The sequence below is a fragment of the Pogona vitticeps genome, chromosome 1 (genome assembly GCF_051106095.1).
Source record: "Pogona vitticeps strain Pit_001003342236 chromosome 1, PviZW2.1, whole genome shotgun sequence".
Lineage (NCBI taxonomy): Eukaryota > Metazoa > Chordata > Lepidosauria > Squamata > Agamidae > Pogona > Pogona vitticeps.
Genome location: NC_135783.1, coordinates 182952970 through 182969863, shown reverse-complemented (window position 1 = coordinate 182969863; position 16894 = coordinate 182952970). Strand labels below are relative to the sequence as shown.

General features: G+C 44.0%; 1 protein-coding gene across 3 annotated transcripts in view; it reads left to right on the top strand.

Moving 5' to 3' along the window:
* The window catches only part of KIAA2012 (KIAA2012 ortholog), an 84928-nt gene that overhangs the window by 17818 nt on the left and 50216 nt on the right, over positions 1-16894 (top strand). For all 3 annotated transcript variants that reach the window (XM_078379737.1, XM_072978721.2, XM_078379732.1), the window contains exons 5-10: positions 787-986; positions 5309-5501; positions 6331-6461; positions 7827-7983; positions 8404-8655; positions 11844-11975. In XM_078379737.1, the coding sequence (XP_078235863.1) occupies positions 787-986; positions 5309-5501; positions 6331-6461; positions 7827-7983; positions 8404-8655; positions 11844-11975 (1065 nt within the window). The remainder of the gene's footprint in view (positions 1-786; positions 987-5308; positions 5502-6330; positions 6462-7826; positions 7984-8403; positions 8656-11843; positions 11976-16894) is intronic.

The window sequence follows — 16894 nt, the reverse complement described above, 5'->3', positions numbered from 1 at the left end:
TATTGAGTAGAGTGATGGTCTAGAGACCTGGTTTCAAATCTCTGCTTGGCCATGGAAACTCACTGGGGGATGGCAATGGTGAAACTCCTCTTAAATACCTCACAGACCTTAAAAAACATATTAGGGTTATTGTAAGCAAGATGTGCACCAATGACACCTAACATGTACATATATTTAAGATTCTGCTGCATATCCCCTCTTCTGACCACTGAATGGGTAGTAATGGGAAGGGTAGAAATGGCCTAAAACAGTGGTACTCAAAAACAAGACCCAGTGCAACAGATCCTGGACTACAAAGCAGAACTCCCTTTCATGCAACAGCGAACTGGGGTCTCAGAGACATCTGGTGGCCTTCTCAGGTAGCACTCTGTGTTGTCCTGAAGGGCAGAAGACTGTCACCAGGTGAATGGCAGTGATGAGGGAGGGATAAACGGGGCCCATACTGCTCTCAGTCTCTTGTCCTATTTTTCTTCTTTCAGTGGGAGTTTGATCAGGACAAGCTCCCGGGGAATTCTGCCCAATATTAATCGGGAATAGATGGAACCCATTGAGATCTTCTGTGCCACTTCCCAATATGTACAAATGTTTGCATATGAAATACACTCGAGCTTCTCTTGCCCAACTGGATTACTTAGGAGTAATCCCTAAACCCATTGAATGGTACAGTGAGAATTGCTAAGATGCGTTCACATCACAGAGTTGTTTCCTTCAGCAACGACATCTTTGATGCTTTACACAACCTCTTCATTTTGTGCTATGATTCTGACATGTTCAGCTGTCCTGCAGGCCTTGGTCCTTCATCTCATAAGCAGTCTGAGGAGAGACCCAGACTGTCGGAAGAACGCTATGAAGGAGAACCTAACACCAGAGGAATGGCTCAGATTCCTTTAAGGATTTCAGTCAGAAAACTCAGCTTTCACTTTAGACCACAGCAAACAAAGGAGACCGCCCGGAGCCAGGATCCGCCATACAAAGGAATCCCAAGGGTATGAGATGTTTCATGCTTTGCAATACAGTTTTCTCCTAGCTTCTATCAGCCTCAGGATTTCCTGGTTTCCTCCAGTACAGAAACCAGACTATTGCTATTGGGACTAGCTTGAACGCATCCATTTCAGGAGCACTGGCAAAACTATATTTTAATGCTAGAATAGAAGAGGGAAGGGGGGAGACACAATGGCTATGATTGCGCTGCACATGTCCTTCCTACAATATTATTTAATTATTCCTTTGCTCACAGTTTTTCTGTCTGGCTCATATCAAACGATCTCAGGATGGGCTATGACATGGTCACAATAAGATAGTATTCTTAATTTGAGTCAAAGATATTAAAAGGCATCCACTTTGGTAGTACTCCTTAGGAAATGCATTGGAAGGACAAGTATTTACAATAGCTAGTATACTACAGTGACTAGAGCAATAGAGTAGGACTAGGGAGAGCTGGGTTCAAGTCCTGACCTGGCCTGGAAGCTCACTGGCTGCCCAATCACTCTCTCTCTCATCCTTATTTTCTACACCAGATTATTAAGATAAAAATGGTGAGGAGGACTGTGTTTCTTCTCATGAGTGCCTTGGAGGAAAGCCAGAATATAATTGTAATAAATAAAATTACATTAAACAAATGATGACACCTGTTCTTTCAGCAGCCCAAAACATTTTGCTGCTGCCTGAAGCGAACGGAAAGTTGGTGTCGCCTTCCCATTTCATCCACAGAAGAAACTGCCAGCTGGACTGGGAGTTGAAATGTACCTGAGCACTTGGAATGGGATCGCATCCTGGGCTCATATCTGAGGCAGAAAGCTAATTTAAGGAACTTGGGGCAGGTTGTATGGTATATGCATCTGTCTCCATCAAGGTAACAGCTAGGGAGTTCCCCAGGAAGAGACAAAAGGCTGCGACTGATGCCTGAGGTCATCACCTTCTCTGCCTCACTGCCAGGCCAGCCCTGCCATTTCCTCAATTTATATACAATGAGCTAGGCTTACAGATGGTAAATTCTCCAAGTCAACCAACTAGGGATTGTCGACATTGGCTCTTTTGGAATAGGCTGGCGCAGGGTAAATAAGGCTGCTGAGGGTCGGGTCGAGTTGCAATGTGCCATTTGGTGCAATCCCCCGCACCCAAATGTCACGTTGCATCCTGGTTTGGCTCCTATCACTTTTCCTGTTTGGCAAATGGATGGATGTGTGTGTGGGGGTACTCTTGCTTCATTGAAGTCACAGAATTTGAGGAGAGGGAAGATCAGTTGGAGAAGAGGATCTGACCCTTCCCTCCCACCACCTGGATTTCATTCCCCCCCCCAAAAAAAAAATCTAAGCTCAGGATGGTGCCACTTCTGTGCACAGTCTCAGCAAGAGCCCTCCATGTGTGGAAGAAAGGGACCTCACACCAGGAAGGGAGCTTTCCAAAAGGTGTGGGGCTGTGGATTGTGCCTTACTCCCTTCCCTTCTTTTCCCTTGGCTGCAGGCGTTGGGATCCTGCCAGATCTCCTCACCTCCCAGTGGCACACCTTTCTCTGGCCATGCACCCTACTGATGCCACAGCCACCTCTCTATGTGGAGCTGCTGCCCAGATTAATGCCTTGCAGCTGCTGTGGCTTTCTCTTTCTCCACTGCCTTTCTACCTGTCTGCCTATCTGGCTATCTTATCTGGCTGGTGAATGGGAATCTGGCAGCAGCCCTTCCTGGGCTGGCATGGACTGTATGCAGTGCATTCCCCTTCATTTTTTTTTAAAGTGACTGTAATAGACCCTCACGGATGTGCTGCATCAATTATTAATTTCAACAAAACCTTTCTTTGCCTTATCTTAGAAGGCCAATCAAGAAATATGATGCAAAGATTTTTTTTAAAAAAAACAAACAAACTGATGCCTCACATCAGTGATGGTCTATTACAGTCTCTCTCTTTTTAATCGCTTCCCCCTGCCCCTCCACTGAGGAGCAGAGGAAGTGTTCAAATTGTCAATACCCTAAAGTGGCTCACTTGTGAAGTTATTTCATAATATAGCTGATAGCCAAAGGAGCCTTGGCAACATTTACAGCTCCAAAAGACTCACTTTTGGTCCATTCTCAGTGACCACACATGCTGGAAACAGACCAAAGCAGAGCACTCCTACCCACACCAAAAAAAGTAGAAGCCTCTCACAGGAGCTCAGAAAGGTGTGGGTAAGGACACTCCGGATGATTTGGTTTCCTCCAGTGAGTACATCATGTGATCACTGGAAAGAGGAACAAACCAACCTGTCCCCATAGAGGATCAAGCTGTGAGCTAAATGTCTGTCTGATTGTGCCCTGTCTTCTTTCATCCTTTGCTTGGAAGGTGACTTTACTGTCATTATTTCACTACTATTAACAGTAGCTCATTCAACTTAAATGTAAGAGAATTTTCAAGTTGAGCAGGGGGATGGATGTGTTAAATAATTTAGACAGCCCTAGTTTTGTCGTTTGTAAGGCCTCCAATGTCTGTGACAGTCAGGTGCTATAAAGACACTATGGCTCCTGTACCTTTAACTGCTGGATTGGAAGAGAGATACGAACTTATCAAGGCTGAGAGCTAAGAATGTGGCCATCCTAGCAGCTTGGCCCTGATCCTGGCATTGGGAACCCATCGAGCATCATTTGGCATCCCCCCCACCGACATTTCAACATGGCTGGAAGATCTCATCCTTCATCTATCTACCTGTATCTGTGGATCCTCCTGGAGTATGCAGGAGTACCCACCTGATGCTGAGGAGGGGACATGGTAGAATCAAGACAGAATATAGATAATATCTGATTCTGTAACTGACTTGGGTGTATCACTCACATAGCCCCAGCATAAACGTTGTACACGCATATTCATCCCTCTGAGGAACTGAAACGATCATGAGATGTTAAGCCCAGCCAACATATTCATCCAAAAACACTTCCACACATGTACTATATGTAGACAGGGATATATTCCTGTGCTTGGATCACACCCACCAAGAAAATGCTGTAAGCTCTGTGCCGGAATGGTACCTACAGACTGCAGACATTTGGCCACAACTATTACTATGGAGATGAGAAAAGCTGGACATATTGACATTCCCTTTTCATCACAAAACTATCTCTTCATTATTTCTGATCAGTCAGACTCCTTGTGCTAAGTTTTTGTTGTTATTGCTGTTGTTCTATGCCATTAAGTCATATGCAGCTTATGGTGACCTTGTTAGCATTTTAAGTGTATGTGAGATAGCTAAGGAATAGGTTTACCATTGCACCTTCCGCCATGAGGTTCCATGGCTGAGTGGGAACTTGAACGCGGGTCTCCCAAGTCCTAGTCCAACACTGTATCCACTAGACCATCTTAGCTCTCTCTGGCCCTTGTGCAAGTACGCTTCAAATATTGCCACCCTTTTCTTCACAATACAACATCCCTTTCCACTCATGCAATGCAAATAGCCTTGTCTCCACGAGGGAATAGAGAAGGCCCACACTCACTTTAAATGAAATAATGCATTGTCCAGTTTAGGAGCACCTCCTTTATTATCCCATGTCTTTGCTGGAAAACAGGAAAAAGCAGAGAAACTTCTTTCATCAAGCACAGTCGGTTTGATCTTTTTAACCTATAAGTTTTATGCACCAGTTGGTTCCACCTGCTGGCATAAACCTGAAATGCCAGGGAATAAAGGGATATATATATATACCCTAAAATTTTCTTTTACCCCAAAATGAGGGCAATAAGTTGCCCCACATAAGCCTAAAATGAAATGAATAATATGTGATAGAAAATCCAAATGGCGACACACCACCCAGCCATAAAATATAAGACCCTTAATGAAATTATTAACCATTTTTTTATCAAAATCAGATGAGTGAAGTGGCCTACATCCTGCTTCCTGATTGCACAGTCGCTGACGGCGACATTTTGAATAGAGTTGAGGTGGGCACCTCCCTGTGTGACTCAACCAGAAAGCCCCCTATCCAGTACACAGTCAGCTCTACCATTAGGCAGATTCCGGTGGCCATTTAAGGCTGGGAAGGACAGCATATTGTTGATTATTTAACTTGTTGTAATGTTCTTTCTGCTGAGGAGAGGGAGATGGGTTTGTGCAATATTCTGTCTCCTGTGCCAAAACAATGGGGCTGTTTTTGGATACCTGTGTAGGTGGAGTCTCCGTTCTTTGCTGTCCTTCAGACAGCACAATGTCTTGGTCTCATCCTGATGACTGCACGCAAAGCCACGTGAGGCGTGGTTGGAAGAAAGCAATGTTATTCCTCTTGGGAAGCTAAAGCTGAAACAATTGTTCATAAATGCAGCTTTTCAAGTGTTCTCCTCTGCAACCTTCTAGGACAGATGGACGGAGGTTCGCCAGGACAGAAGGACTATACAGGAGCATCTAGACCACAATGTAAAACCAAAACAAGCTGTAGGTGATCCAGCTTCGGAAAATACCAGTATTGATGCTTCTGAGCTGTGGTGTGAGAAATCTCATGTGACTTTCTATGGAGGTTTTTTCCCTGGGAAAAATATCTTCTGCACTGGTAAGAAATTACAGTGAGGCATCAATTAAAAGTTATATGTTAATTATTTTAGTATACATTTTGAGATATCACAACTAATGTTTCTACCTCTGGAACAGAAGCATGCAATAAGTTCTCTACAATAGTTGCCAAATGTAGGATTAAATGCAGGGCTGGGGGAACTTAAATCCAGATAAGGGTAGAAAATTCTGCCAGTATGTCTCCCTCTACTGATTTTGCTACTTCTAGATTGGAGGAATTCACATAAGGACAGGTAGCAGATCCTAGCAGAATGCCTGCCTCCTTCGTAATGATGATAGTTTTATGAGAAGTTATACCTCTGAACCAAAGGCAACACCGGGATCATAATCTGGCAGGGATTCCTGTGCTCCATCATCCATATTCCAGTTCTACACCATCCAAAACCTTACCAGGTCACAGCCTGTGTTGCGTGATTTGAGAGATAGGTCCCCAAAATTCCTTGCAGAAGATTCTTTAGTTCTTTACTGAAGTGGTCAACCTGTCTCTGGATTATAACAGAGCAATCACATCATGACATAGTGTTTTTCTCTATTAAAAATGTTTCCTCCCTTTAAACAAGCAGTGTGTGAAAGAGAAGGGTCCTGGCATGCTGGCTGGCTGCATACAAGGCTGAAGAGGAGCTTTCCATCAGATCCCCCCACCTTCCAATGTGAAACATGAAGCAATGCAGCCTAGACACAATCTGGCCACTTAATTACCACCCGCTCAGACACCAGCTTTCTCACCTTTGGTTTCAATGGGACATCAGTGCAAATAACTTCAAATGAAAAACAGTGTTTGATCTCTGTTCCCCTCTGGTCTTCTGCAGTCACCCAAAGGCATTTGAAAAATGCAGATGGCAAAGAAATGAAGCCTTCTGTGGATCCAGGTTTATTCCCACCTGTTCAAACAGGAACACACTCAGAGTGTGATGGACTCACCAAGAAATATAAGAAACAGGTCAGTTTCTTTTCCCATTAGAACTGCAGTTTTGAGGGCATTAAAAATAAATGGCTTTGCCTCATAACAGTAAAATTGTCAGACCATTGGGACATGTGAGTTTCTGTTTTTCATTAATGCCCGGACAAAAACTACACATGTGGTCCAAGGGAGTTTGAGGCAGCCCTATTGCCAACCCAAACACATGAGGATCTGGATGGGGCATGAATGGGCAGAAGACTATTTGCATGAACCCTTGTGCACCTTGAGTTTTGTAATGGAAGAGATGCAGACTATAGATGTGCTAAATTAAAAATGTAAGAAGACAAGCTGTCGAGGGAAGAAATGACCTGAACACAACTTGTAATAGACAAGGAGGGGAAGCCATTCATTTAACTAGTATTAAAAATAAAGGCCCAGGGCCCCTGTTTTCATCATCAGGCATAATGTCCCTTTGTAGCCACATTAATGTGGCATTTCAGTTGAATTTCATAAATGTTATTTTGAAAGACGTTTTGTGACAAGGTAAACACTGGCATCTTTCTTCCCATCTTTCCTCTCCTGAGAAGCTGGCAGCTATGATTCAGAAAAAAACAAGACACTAAGGAGGAAATGATGGGAGACTCCTTGGGTACGGTTCCGTGTGTCGTTAAATATCATGGCCAACCTAACAGATTTTGCTGTCTGACGGAAAGGACAACATGGTACTCACATCTCACCCTACACAGGTTGACTGGTGTGACATTAGAAACTTATTTCAAGATTTGGAATAGAGGAACATCCCCTAAAACATTTGATACTACAAGATAGTTTAGGGAGCGCAGGGCTAGTCGTGTAACTTACACAGCTTTATCCTCTTGTAGAAGGGGAACAGCCAGGGATGGTTGATGGCTATTCCCCAGTATCTGTTCCTGGAAGTGTTTGCCTCACTGTTCCTAATGGTGGGGATAGTCTTCATAAATGTGCTTAAGGCTGAAGTCCTACATTCTGGAGTTCGTTTCTGAATAACCACAGATAAGATCAGGCTCCAGATTCCACTGAAATAAAAAGGAATTAAATATGATTAATTGAACACTGGATTGCACCCTAATTATTCTCATTGCAAGTAAGAACATGGATTCTCCTGAACGTTTGTTCAAAAAGATTACAACCCATATCCTGGATCATTCCCTGACAGTTCTTAAACCAGAATTTGATCAGGAATTCTGCCCACCTGCAGAGCCCATCCCTCGCAAGGCTGAGTTAGACTTCAAAAGAAAAGATTTGTGGAGTATAAGATCATCTTTAATGCCTCTGCAGTCGTTTGAAATGGGTGGGGTCCAAAGTGTCACAGAAAGCTGGCGTCAAATATGTCGAAAATGGTCTCGAAGTTTTGTTGTCCTCCAGGTGCCACAAATTTCTCAGTTACCTCAAATATGTGAAGACTCGTCCAGAGCTCCATGGAAAAAGCCTAATTCCAGTGAGCTCTCAAAAGAGCTTGTCATCCTTCCATTGTTGGTTCGACTGAGAAAGAAGGCCCAGCCCGAAGGAAAAAAGCTGAAAGGTACAGCCCTATGCCTTAGATCAATGCTTTCCAACCTTGGGTAGCCCAGGAATTCTTCACCTACAACTCCCAGAAATCCTGTCTAGCACAGCTTGTGGTGAAGGCTTCTGGGAGTTTCAGTCCAGGAACATCTGGGAACCACTGCCCTAGACGAATGGTAACTGTGTATTGTGGTAATAACTTGCATTGGGTTGGCTTATTCCCCAACTAAATTACATTTTGCCCCCATCACTGTTTATTTCACATTGCTTTCTCGTTCTTTTTACATGTTAGCTGGGAGTTATGGGACCTGTAGGCAAATACATCTGGAGGGCACCCAGTTGGGGAAGGCTGCTGTACACATTTATACATCAAACTCTGGGAATAAAGGAAAATGGTGAAGATGAAAAACCCTTATGATTTTTGCTTCACATCTTTCAGAAACTTGCTGCATTGAATCCGAACCTAAGGTTGCTGCCCGTGATGAGCAGCTGGCACCTTTGCAGAACAACCTCACTTTCCAGCTAGAACGCCGCCATGAGCGACAGCCGGAGATCCGTGGTGGGCTTCCCAACACGGCACAAGATAGCTTCCACTTGCCTCCAATAAATAAGGGAGAGTTGACTGGGAATGGGAGAAAGACGAAGAGAAAAGAGGCATGCGCTGCCGAAAAGGTCCATAAGCGTCAAAGAGGTTGGTTAGCTCCAGATAAGTATCAAAGTCACCTTCCCCTCAGGAAGAACTGTCGCTCATATGCAGAATCTTCCAGGTTCAATTTCCTTCACCATCTAAGGGTCAGAAGAAGACCTAAGGCTGTGAAATACAGCCACCGGCTTCATTAATTCAAGATCGCTTCCTCAAGGCAGAGCACAGTGTGCAGAATAACCTGGATTCATGGGGTTGGAGGAGGGATTCTTACAGTTATGAAGTTGGGGGGGATCATACTGGTTTTTTTTTAAAGAGTTTTAGGAATGGAAAGAGGAATTTAGTTATTTATTGGGGAATAAATAAGGCTCATCAACAGGATGCAGTGCAGGACGCTGTCCTATATAGCACTATAAGGGAGAGGATTATAATGGTCAGGCACCTTTTGGCTCCCCACCACCAACAGAAAATGACGGTCAGGAGTGCTAACAGTGCTAAACTGGCTAAATAGCTCAGTAGGAACCTGCCTGCAGAGGTTTGGAGTTTGAATCTCTTCTGGGTTTCCCACGAGAACAGCCAACCTGTGTAATCTTGGACAAACTGCACAATCCCAGGTTAGCCCCAGAAGAAGCAAATCATAAATCATTCCTGAGTACTCTGTACTGAGTAAACCCTGAAAAAGGTTTGCCGTAAATCAGAATTAGCTGGTTGGGTAGCTCTGTGAGTTAGGCATTTGACTGCAGAGCTAAAGGTTGAGAGTTTAATTCCCTACTGGGCATCCCGAAAGAGTTAGCTTGGGTGGCCTTGGGCAAGCTGCACGGTCTCAGAAGTGCCCCCAGAAGAAGGGAACAGGCAACCGCTTCTGAGTACTCTCTACCTAGAAAACCCTGAAAAGGGTCGGCATAGGTCAGAGTCGACTTGATGGAACCCAATTCTTATTATTAAGTCAGAATTGATTTGGTGGCATGTAATTATCATTAGAATTTTTATAGCAAAGTGGCTGTCCAACAAGGCCTTATAAATAGCAGAGAAGAGAAGGGAAACAAAATGCAAGGGAGATAGGGAAAGTTACAGAAAATGGAATGCAGACTTCCACAGAATAGCAAGGTGAGACAAGAGGGCCTTCTTAAATGAACAGTGCAAAGAAATAGAGGAAAATAATAAAAAGGGAAAAACCAGAGATCTGTTCAAAAAAATTGGAGCTATTAAAGGAACATTTAGTGCAAAGATGGATATGATAAAGGACAAGGATGGTAGGGACCTCACAGAAGCAGAAGACGTCAAGAAGAGGTGGCAAAATTGTTTTTGTTCTTTAGTCATTAAGTGGTGTCTGACTCTTCGTGGCCCTGTGGACCAGGCCCTCCTGTCTTCCACTGCCTCCCGGAGTTTGGTCAAATTTATGTTGGTAGCTTCAATGACACTGTCTAACCATCTTGTCCTCTGGGGGGGCAGGTCCTGTCATCTCCTGGCAAATAGAAGGGGAAGACATGGAGGAAGTGACAGATTTTATTTTCCTAGGCTACATGATCACTGCAGATGGAGACAGCAGCCACGAAATTAAAAGACGCCTGCTTCTTGGGAGGTAAGCAATGACAAATCTTGACAGCATCTTAAAAAGCAGAAACATCACCTTGCCAACAAAGGTCCGATTAGTCAAAGCTATGGTTTTTCCAGTGCAGTGGTGTCTTGCTTGACGAGGATAATCTGTTCCAGCAAAATTGCTGTAGAACGAAATCATTGTCAAGCAAAAGTAAAAAACCCATAGAAATCCATTGAAAACCGGTTCAATGTGTTCCAATGGGCGAAATACCTCAGCGTCTAACGAAGATCCTCCATAGGGTGGCCTTTTTCCGGTGCCTGTATAGCGAAGAATCCGTCCTAAAACACAGCAAGGAGCCATTTTGCACAGCGGGTGACCATTTTGAAAACCCGATGATCAGCTGTTTTGATCATTGTGAAGCGAAAAATCAGTTCCCAAAGCAGGGAACTGGTCATTGTTAAATGAAAAAAACCCATACAAACATCGTTTTGCGATTGTTATAGTGATCGCAAAATACTCATCGTTAAGCAATTTCCTCTTCTAACAAGGTAATCATCAAGCGGGGCACCACTGTAGTGATGTATGGAAGTGAGAGCTGGACCATAAAGAAGGCTGACTGCTGAAGAATGATGCTTTTGAATTGTGGTGCTGGAGGAGACTCTTGAGAGTCCCCAGGACTGCAAAGAGAACAAGTCTGTCCATTCTGAAGGAAATCAACTCCGAGTGCTCACTGGAAGGACAGATCCTGAAGCTGAGGCTGCAATACTTTGGCCATCTGATGAGAAGAGAAGGCTCCCTGGAAAAAGACCCTGATGTTGGGAAAGAGTGAAGGCAAGAGGAGAAGAGGGCGACAGAGGACAAGATGGTTAGACAGTGTCATCGAAGCTACCAACATGAATTTGACCTAACTCTGGGAGGCAGTGGAACACAGGAGGGCCTGGCGTGTTATGGTCCATGGGGTCACAAAGAGTCAGAAACGACTTAACGACTAAACAACAACAATTATTATTAAAGTGCTAAAATCAAATAAAACCAATTAACATTCAAAACACAATTAAAAATTATTGGGAGACACAGCTGACATCAGTGGAAAGGAAGTATCATCATCTGTGCCCCTCCCAATGGTCGATTCCAGACATATCCATCAAGCACATCTGTGAGGAGAATGCAGAGCCCTTAGCCAGAGTGTAGAAAAATTACATTTTGAAACTTTCATTTCTAGATTTTTTTTGTAGTTCAAAAAAGTAACTTTTCCAAGCTGTGCCCTGAACATAAATACCACATGAAAGCATACAATTTAAGCAGGAGCTAATCAGGGGAAAAAAACAAAAACAAAACTGCTTAGGTCAGCCACTGCTGAATAGCTCAGTGGTTTAGGTCTCTGGCTGTGGGAGAAGTTGGGAGTTCGAATTCCCTAGTGAGCCTCCTTGAGAGGGTTGGACTCGATGTTCCAGAGGGTTCCTTCCAGCACTGCAGCACACTTCCAACACCAACATACTAAGAAGCAGTGGAGGGTAAATTAGGAAAAGGATCAGTTCCAAAATTGGAACCCTTCTGCCTAAGAATGTGGCAGTTCCCAGTCTACCAGTTAAAACTCTAAGCCTTTAAAAGTGTGCATTTGTTTGCAGGCAGTATGTTTTAATAACATTATTCTCTGCTCACTTTCCCTCATTCCTTTGCCTCTCTTGTTCTCAAGAACGTCATAATGGGGCTTCAATCAGCGACTCCATCATGGGCCCGGAGAGAGAAATAGTCTGTCCGGCACCGTTGGGATCTGTCCAAACTACTGATGATCTCCGGCATTTTGGATTTGTTCCAGATAATGAAGGTGAGGACACAAAAATGACTGTAGTTGCTTGTCCAAAAGGAACAACCCACACAGATAACTCAAATGTCGGACAACCCGAATAAGTAAGTCCACCAGACTGATCTGTTTTGCTTAGACAATGCCACTTGTGTTTGCTCAGACACAACAGTGAATATGTGTTCATGCAAGCATGCATCTGTATACTGTATAGACATACACATGTGTTTGTGAATGTGTTCCGACTTTGTTGGAACTTGCCCGGCATAAGTCACACATTTGTCTTCTTTATAACACATCTCTAAATAGGACGGCAGCTCATGGTTAATCCGGCCAAGCCTTGCTACAGAATTTCAGCCCACCAATATGAGTCATCCAGCATCTGAAAGGCACTTTGATGCAATCCCCAGAATTCGACTGCCACGTTGTTGGCTTATAAGGGGAAAGCACACATATTGTATATCGGCTCTCTCTTTATCCCACCATGTATGCACAAACCTATATATATCAAGATGCATGGACAAAGCATCATTTTGCGGGGGCTGTGCTGAAGGTAAAGACAGCATCTCTGCTTTGTTGCCTTTCTTAAACCAGAGCAAGCCTATGTGGGCCAAGTATGGTTAGGGAGGCCTAAATTTTCCCGCATGGCCATTTTCCATATTAACTCCCTCTCTGTGCAGCAACAAAAAAGATAGGAGTGTAAGGGAGTCCACATCATTCCACAGATAGGTCTATGTGAGATACCTAAGGTACAGCAGACCCCCCCCCAAAAAAAGGACAGTGAAGGGGTTGAGGCAAAATGGTAGTGGAAATCAGCTAGAATCTCAAGGGACTGTCCCTGACAACAGTATAAAATTACACCCCTTCTTGGGTGGGGAGAGAAGGGAGTTTAAATTAAACCACCTGTTTCTTGGAATAGGGGAAACTTTTTCTCATTTTAATATCAGATTGCGCTGAGCAAAGATTTCTGCCACAGTCTTGAGGGATAGTGGTGCAGTGCAGAATACCGAATGGGAGGGAGACGGTGAAAATATATTTTCAGGATTTGGAACTGTGTTTTAGCAGGATCTTGGGGCAGAGTTTTTGTTCGTAGGTCTCTCCCTTCCCCAAATCTGAAGGATGAGTTGTTAAAGCCCTGCTCAAAAAGCGCTTGGCCACACTCATTAGAGGATGGAGAGGCTGGGGTGGAGGGCTTTAATCAGCGCCTATAATGCTGCAGTCCAGGATTTGTTCTGCTTCCTGTCTCAAGCCGTGAGATGGCACAGCTTGAGCAATTAATTCTCAAGACTTTGGCTGTATCTGACGGATTACAGTAATAGCCTGGTTCATTAATGCTTGGCTTTGCCTTTGTACTGCTCTTAGAACAAATGACCGTATATTTAGGCAGCTCTCAGTCCCCAGAAGCTGGATTGCCAATACATGCTAGGCATGAGCCCATCTCAAAAGGCCACGGTATCCTCCAGTTAGTTCCATGGCACTCTGACACAGCCAGGTTGGATACAGAATGGTGCGATTTTCTGGCTGTGTGACATAGCATGCTACTGTATTTGAAAATAAGTTGCAGTTTGCTGCAGAATTGGAACTGGTGCATTTGAGGTATTTTTCAATGATCACATGACACAAAGGTCAATGCAGATCATACCCCATCCTCTTTCCCTTCCAATCCAGATTTTTCTCCCTTGCTGTTGGGGGCTTCTATTTTTCTTTTCTTAACACAGCAGTTCAAACAGTGCTTTTCCTGTGTGATTTCATTCTATAAAAGGATTAGGGAGTATGATTTGGGGTGGTTTCCTAGTGACATAGTAATTTAAGGCATGATGTTTTGGAACAACAGGAACACCCACTCCTGCAGTCTTTCTCCCTCATCATCCCAATGTGTTGTTTTGTTTATTTTTTAAAAACAAACTATTCAGCCTAGTGCTAGATCATCTTATCACCACTTTACAACACTATTGTAAGCACTGAATCACTTGTGCACATACAAAAAAAAAGTGGTTAAAAGGATATAAAATTGAAACAATTTAACTGAAGCAGACTACAGTGTTTCCATGGTACGTATACATGTTTGTACAGTACATGTATGGAGAGTTTTGGAATATTATCCTTTTCCCCCTCTTGCTGTGTAACCCTTTAAACAATCCCAGAGGCTCGACAGCAGATCATAAAAGAAGATCCAGGGATTGACAGGAGAGCAGCATCAAGGAAGGGAGGCTGTAGCCATGGATGAAACTGCATCAAATTAACGGGCCAGGGTGGACACAGGCACCAAAACAACCCGGGGTCTTTGTGTGGTCACCAAAATTGAATGCAATCACAAAAGAGACTGCGAATCAAGCTGATGCAAAGCCAAATTGCTCTGATTTGGCTTGCCAATACAGTTGCACCCTAAAAGAGTTTAGCTTTTAGTTCAAATGTTTCCTCAGCCATGAACTCACTGGATGTCCTCAGGCAAAACATTTAGGCTTCAAGCCCTTGTCTGCCACATTTGAATAGTGCTATTGAGCAACCTTACAAGATTCTTATCAGGATTACCAATATAACATAAAATTGCTCTCAAGAGAGGCCAGATCCTAATTATAGAGCAGGAAAATGCTAGACCTACATCCCAATGGGGCAATATTACACTCCAGACAGGAAATGTTTAATTTTGTATAAGAACCACTGTGTGGTGCAGGGGTTAGAGCAATGGACTAGGATTTGGGAGATCCTGGTTTGAAGCTCCCTGGGTTACTCTGAACCAGTCATTGCCTCCCTGCATGACCAGCCTCACAGGGTTGTTGTGTGGATAAAGCAGAGAGGAGGGGAGCCATGTGTCCTACCTTGAGCTCCTTTGAGAAAAGTCTGGATAGAAATGCAATAATAAATAAAAATTATTGGATAATATGAACACTGGAATATGGCGAATAATCATATACTCCATGTGTGTGCTTGTAAACAAATGTGGCAACCTGCCTATTTTCCAGAGCCATTGTCACTGTAATCGGTCATAAAGCAGCGAGGTTAAATATTGTTTCTGACTTTGCCAAAGAGAACTGCTGGATAGCTCAGTGTCTGGCTGTGGAGCCAGAGGTTGAGAGTTCAGTTCCCCACTGTGTCTCCTTGACTGGGGCTGGAATCGATGATCCATAGGGTCCCTTCCAGCTCTGCAGTTCTAAGATTCTGATTTAAATCCCATGCATCTATTACTTAGGGACGTGGTGGCGCTGCGGGCTGAGCCGCAGAAGCCTTTGTGTGCTGCAGGGTCAGAATACCAAGCAGTCGTAAGATCGAATCCACGCGACGGAGTGAGCTCCCGTCGCTTTGTCCCAGCTCCTTGCCAACCTAGCAGTTCGAAAGCGTGTAAATGCAAGTAGACAGCCGTGTATAGGCGCGCTGACCACTCATATTCCCTCAATCCTACTCTTCACAACTTTTCTTCTTATTAAAGTATATTTTATATCTAGGGGGCTAACTGAGAAGAAGGCAGTTAGGGTTGGGTGGACTCTGGCTACCCAGAAGAACGAGCCACTGAGGGAGAAATTAGGAGCCCCCACAGATCCTCATGTGATCAGTAACAAGAGTCAGGGGTGATCATGTTATCAGTTTTTTTAAAGAAAAAATCCCTTGTATCGAACCGTCGTCCTTCCAGAGCAAACCCTGAAGTATTTGTCCATGTAGCTGCACCCAGGGTTGGCTACGGAACTTGGACTCCCTGAATTTCTCAGACATTCCTGCCTTTCTCACACTTTCCTAGTGGAACTACAGCCTTCCTTCCTAATTGCGACTATAATTGGGAAGTACACTAGGCACCAGTTTGGACATGGTTTATTTTAAGGACAAATTTTCTTTTCCTTTAGCAGGAGCTCTTTGGGAGTCTTATTTGACAGTAAAAATAAATTTCATTATGCTTTTTACCCTTGTCCACTTTTTAGTCAGAATATACTTCAAGCTCAATTTCCATTAATGAATGTCGTCTAATTTTCCATGCTCCAGAGCATCTACCCTTGAGCTCATGGCAAACAATTAACATTTAATTAAGTCTTCACAGCAGGGCTCCCTCAAATCCAGCTCCAGTGGCAGCATATTTACACAAAGCCTCTTTCTCTGCTTCAATTCTATTTAATTATGGTTATCTTCATCCACACTCCTGGGGTTGCAAATAGTTCCATTGAGATAAACGGGAGCTGGCTAAACAATGTAATCCTGAGGCTGATAAAGCACATAGCATCAGGGCATTTACATACTTTGTTTTCCAAATATAGCTTATTTACCAACTTCGAAGAGATCAGTAGCTGTAATGGCATGTCAGATACGCTATCTTCCCCCCTTTCAGATACGCTATCTTCCCCCCTTTGAGTTGATAGGCTTCAGGTATTCCTCATTCTGTATGGGAAGGTCACATTTGTGTAATAAGAGAATACAGTCTAATAATCTGCTGCTTAGTACCCCTGAGGAAGCAGCAGCAGCAGCAATAAAAACAACAAAACCCCCTAAAGGCCCAGAATCCCCTCATCTCCTGGTGCTCTGAACTGGCCCCAGCCTTTTGTGGTACTCTCTCTTCTGAAGAGCTTTTGGCAAGTCAAGGCCTCTTTCCCAACTCTTGTTATCTGAAGGCTCTTTAATTCAGGACTCGGGGATTTGTCTTTGTCCATACACAAAGTATGTGCAGTGCTCCTAGCAGGGAAGAGGGGTGTGTGGTCCCTCCTTTGGGCAACAGACTGAAGCCTAAATGAAGCGTCACCTCACGTTGTGTAAGAAGGCCAAGGAGATTAACCAAGCTTTGGTGACTGGAGAAGGGCCTGATTTGTGATGTGCTGCAGAGTTGTGTACAAACTCTTTAAGAGTCCAGTCCAGAAGCCCCCAGTGCTTGCCAGGCCCCAGGTATTCTCCCCATGACACTGTATTTCATTCTCAGGGTCTCTGGCTGAGGCCCCGAAATCTCAGGGGACGGGATGGTGCTGATC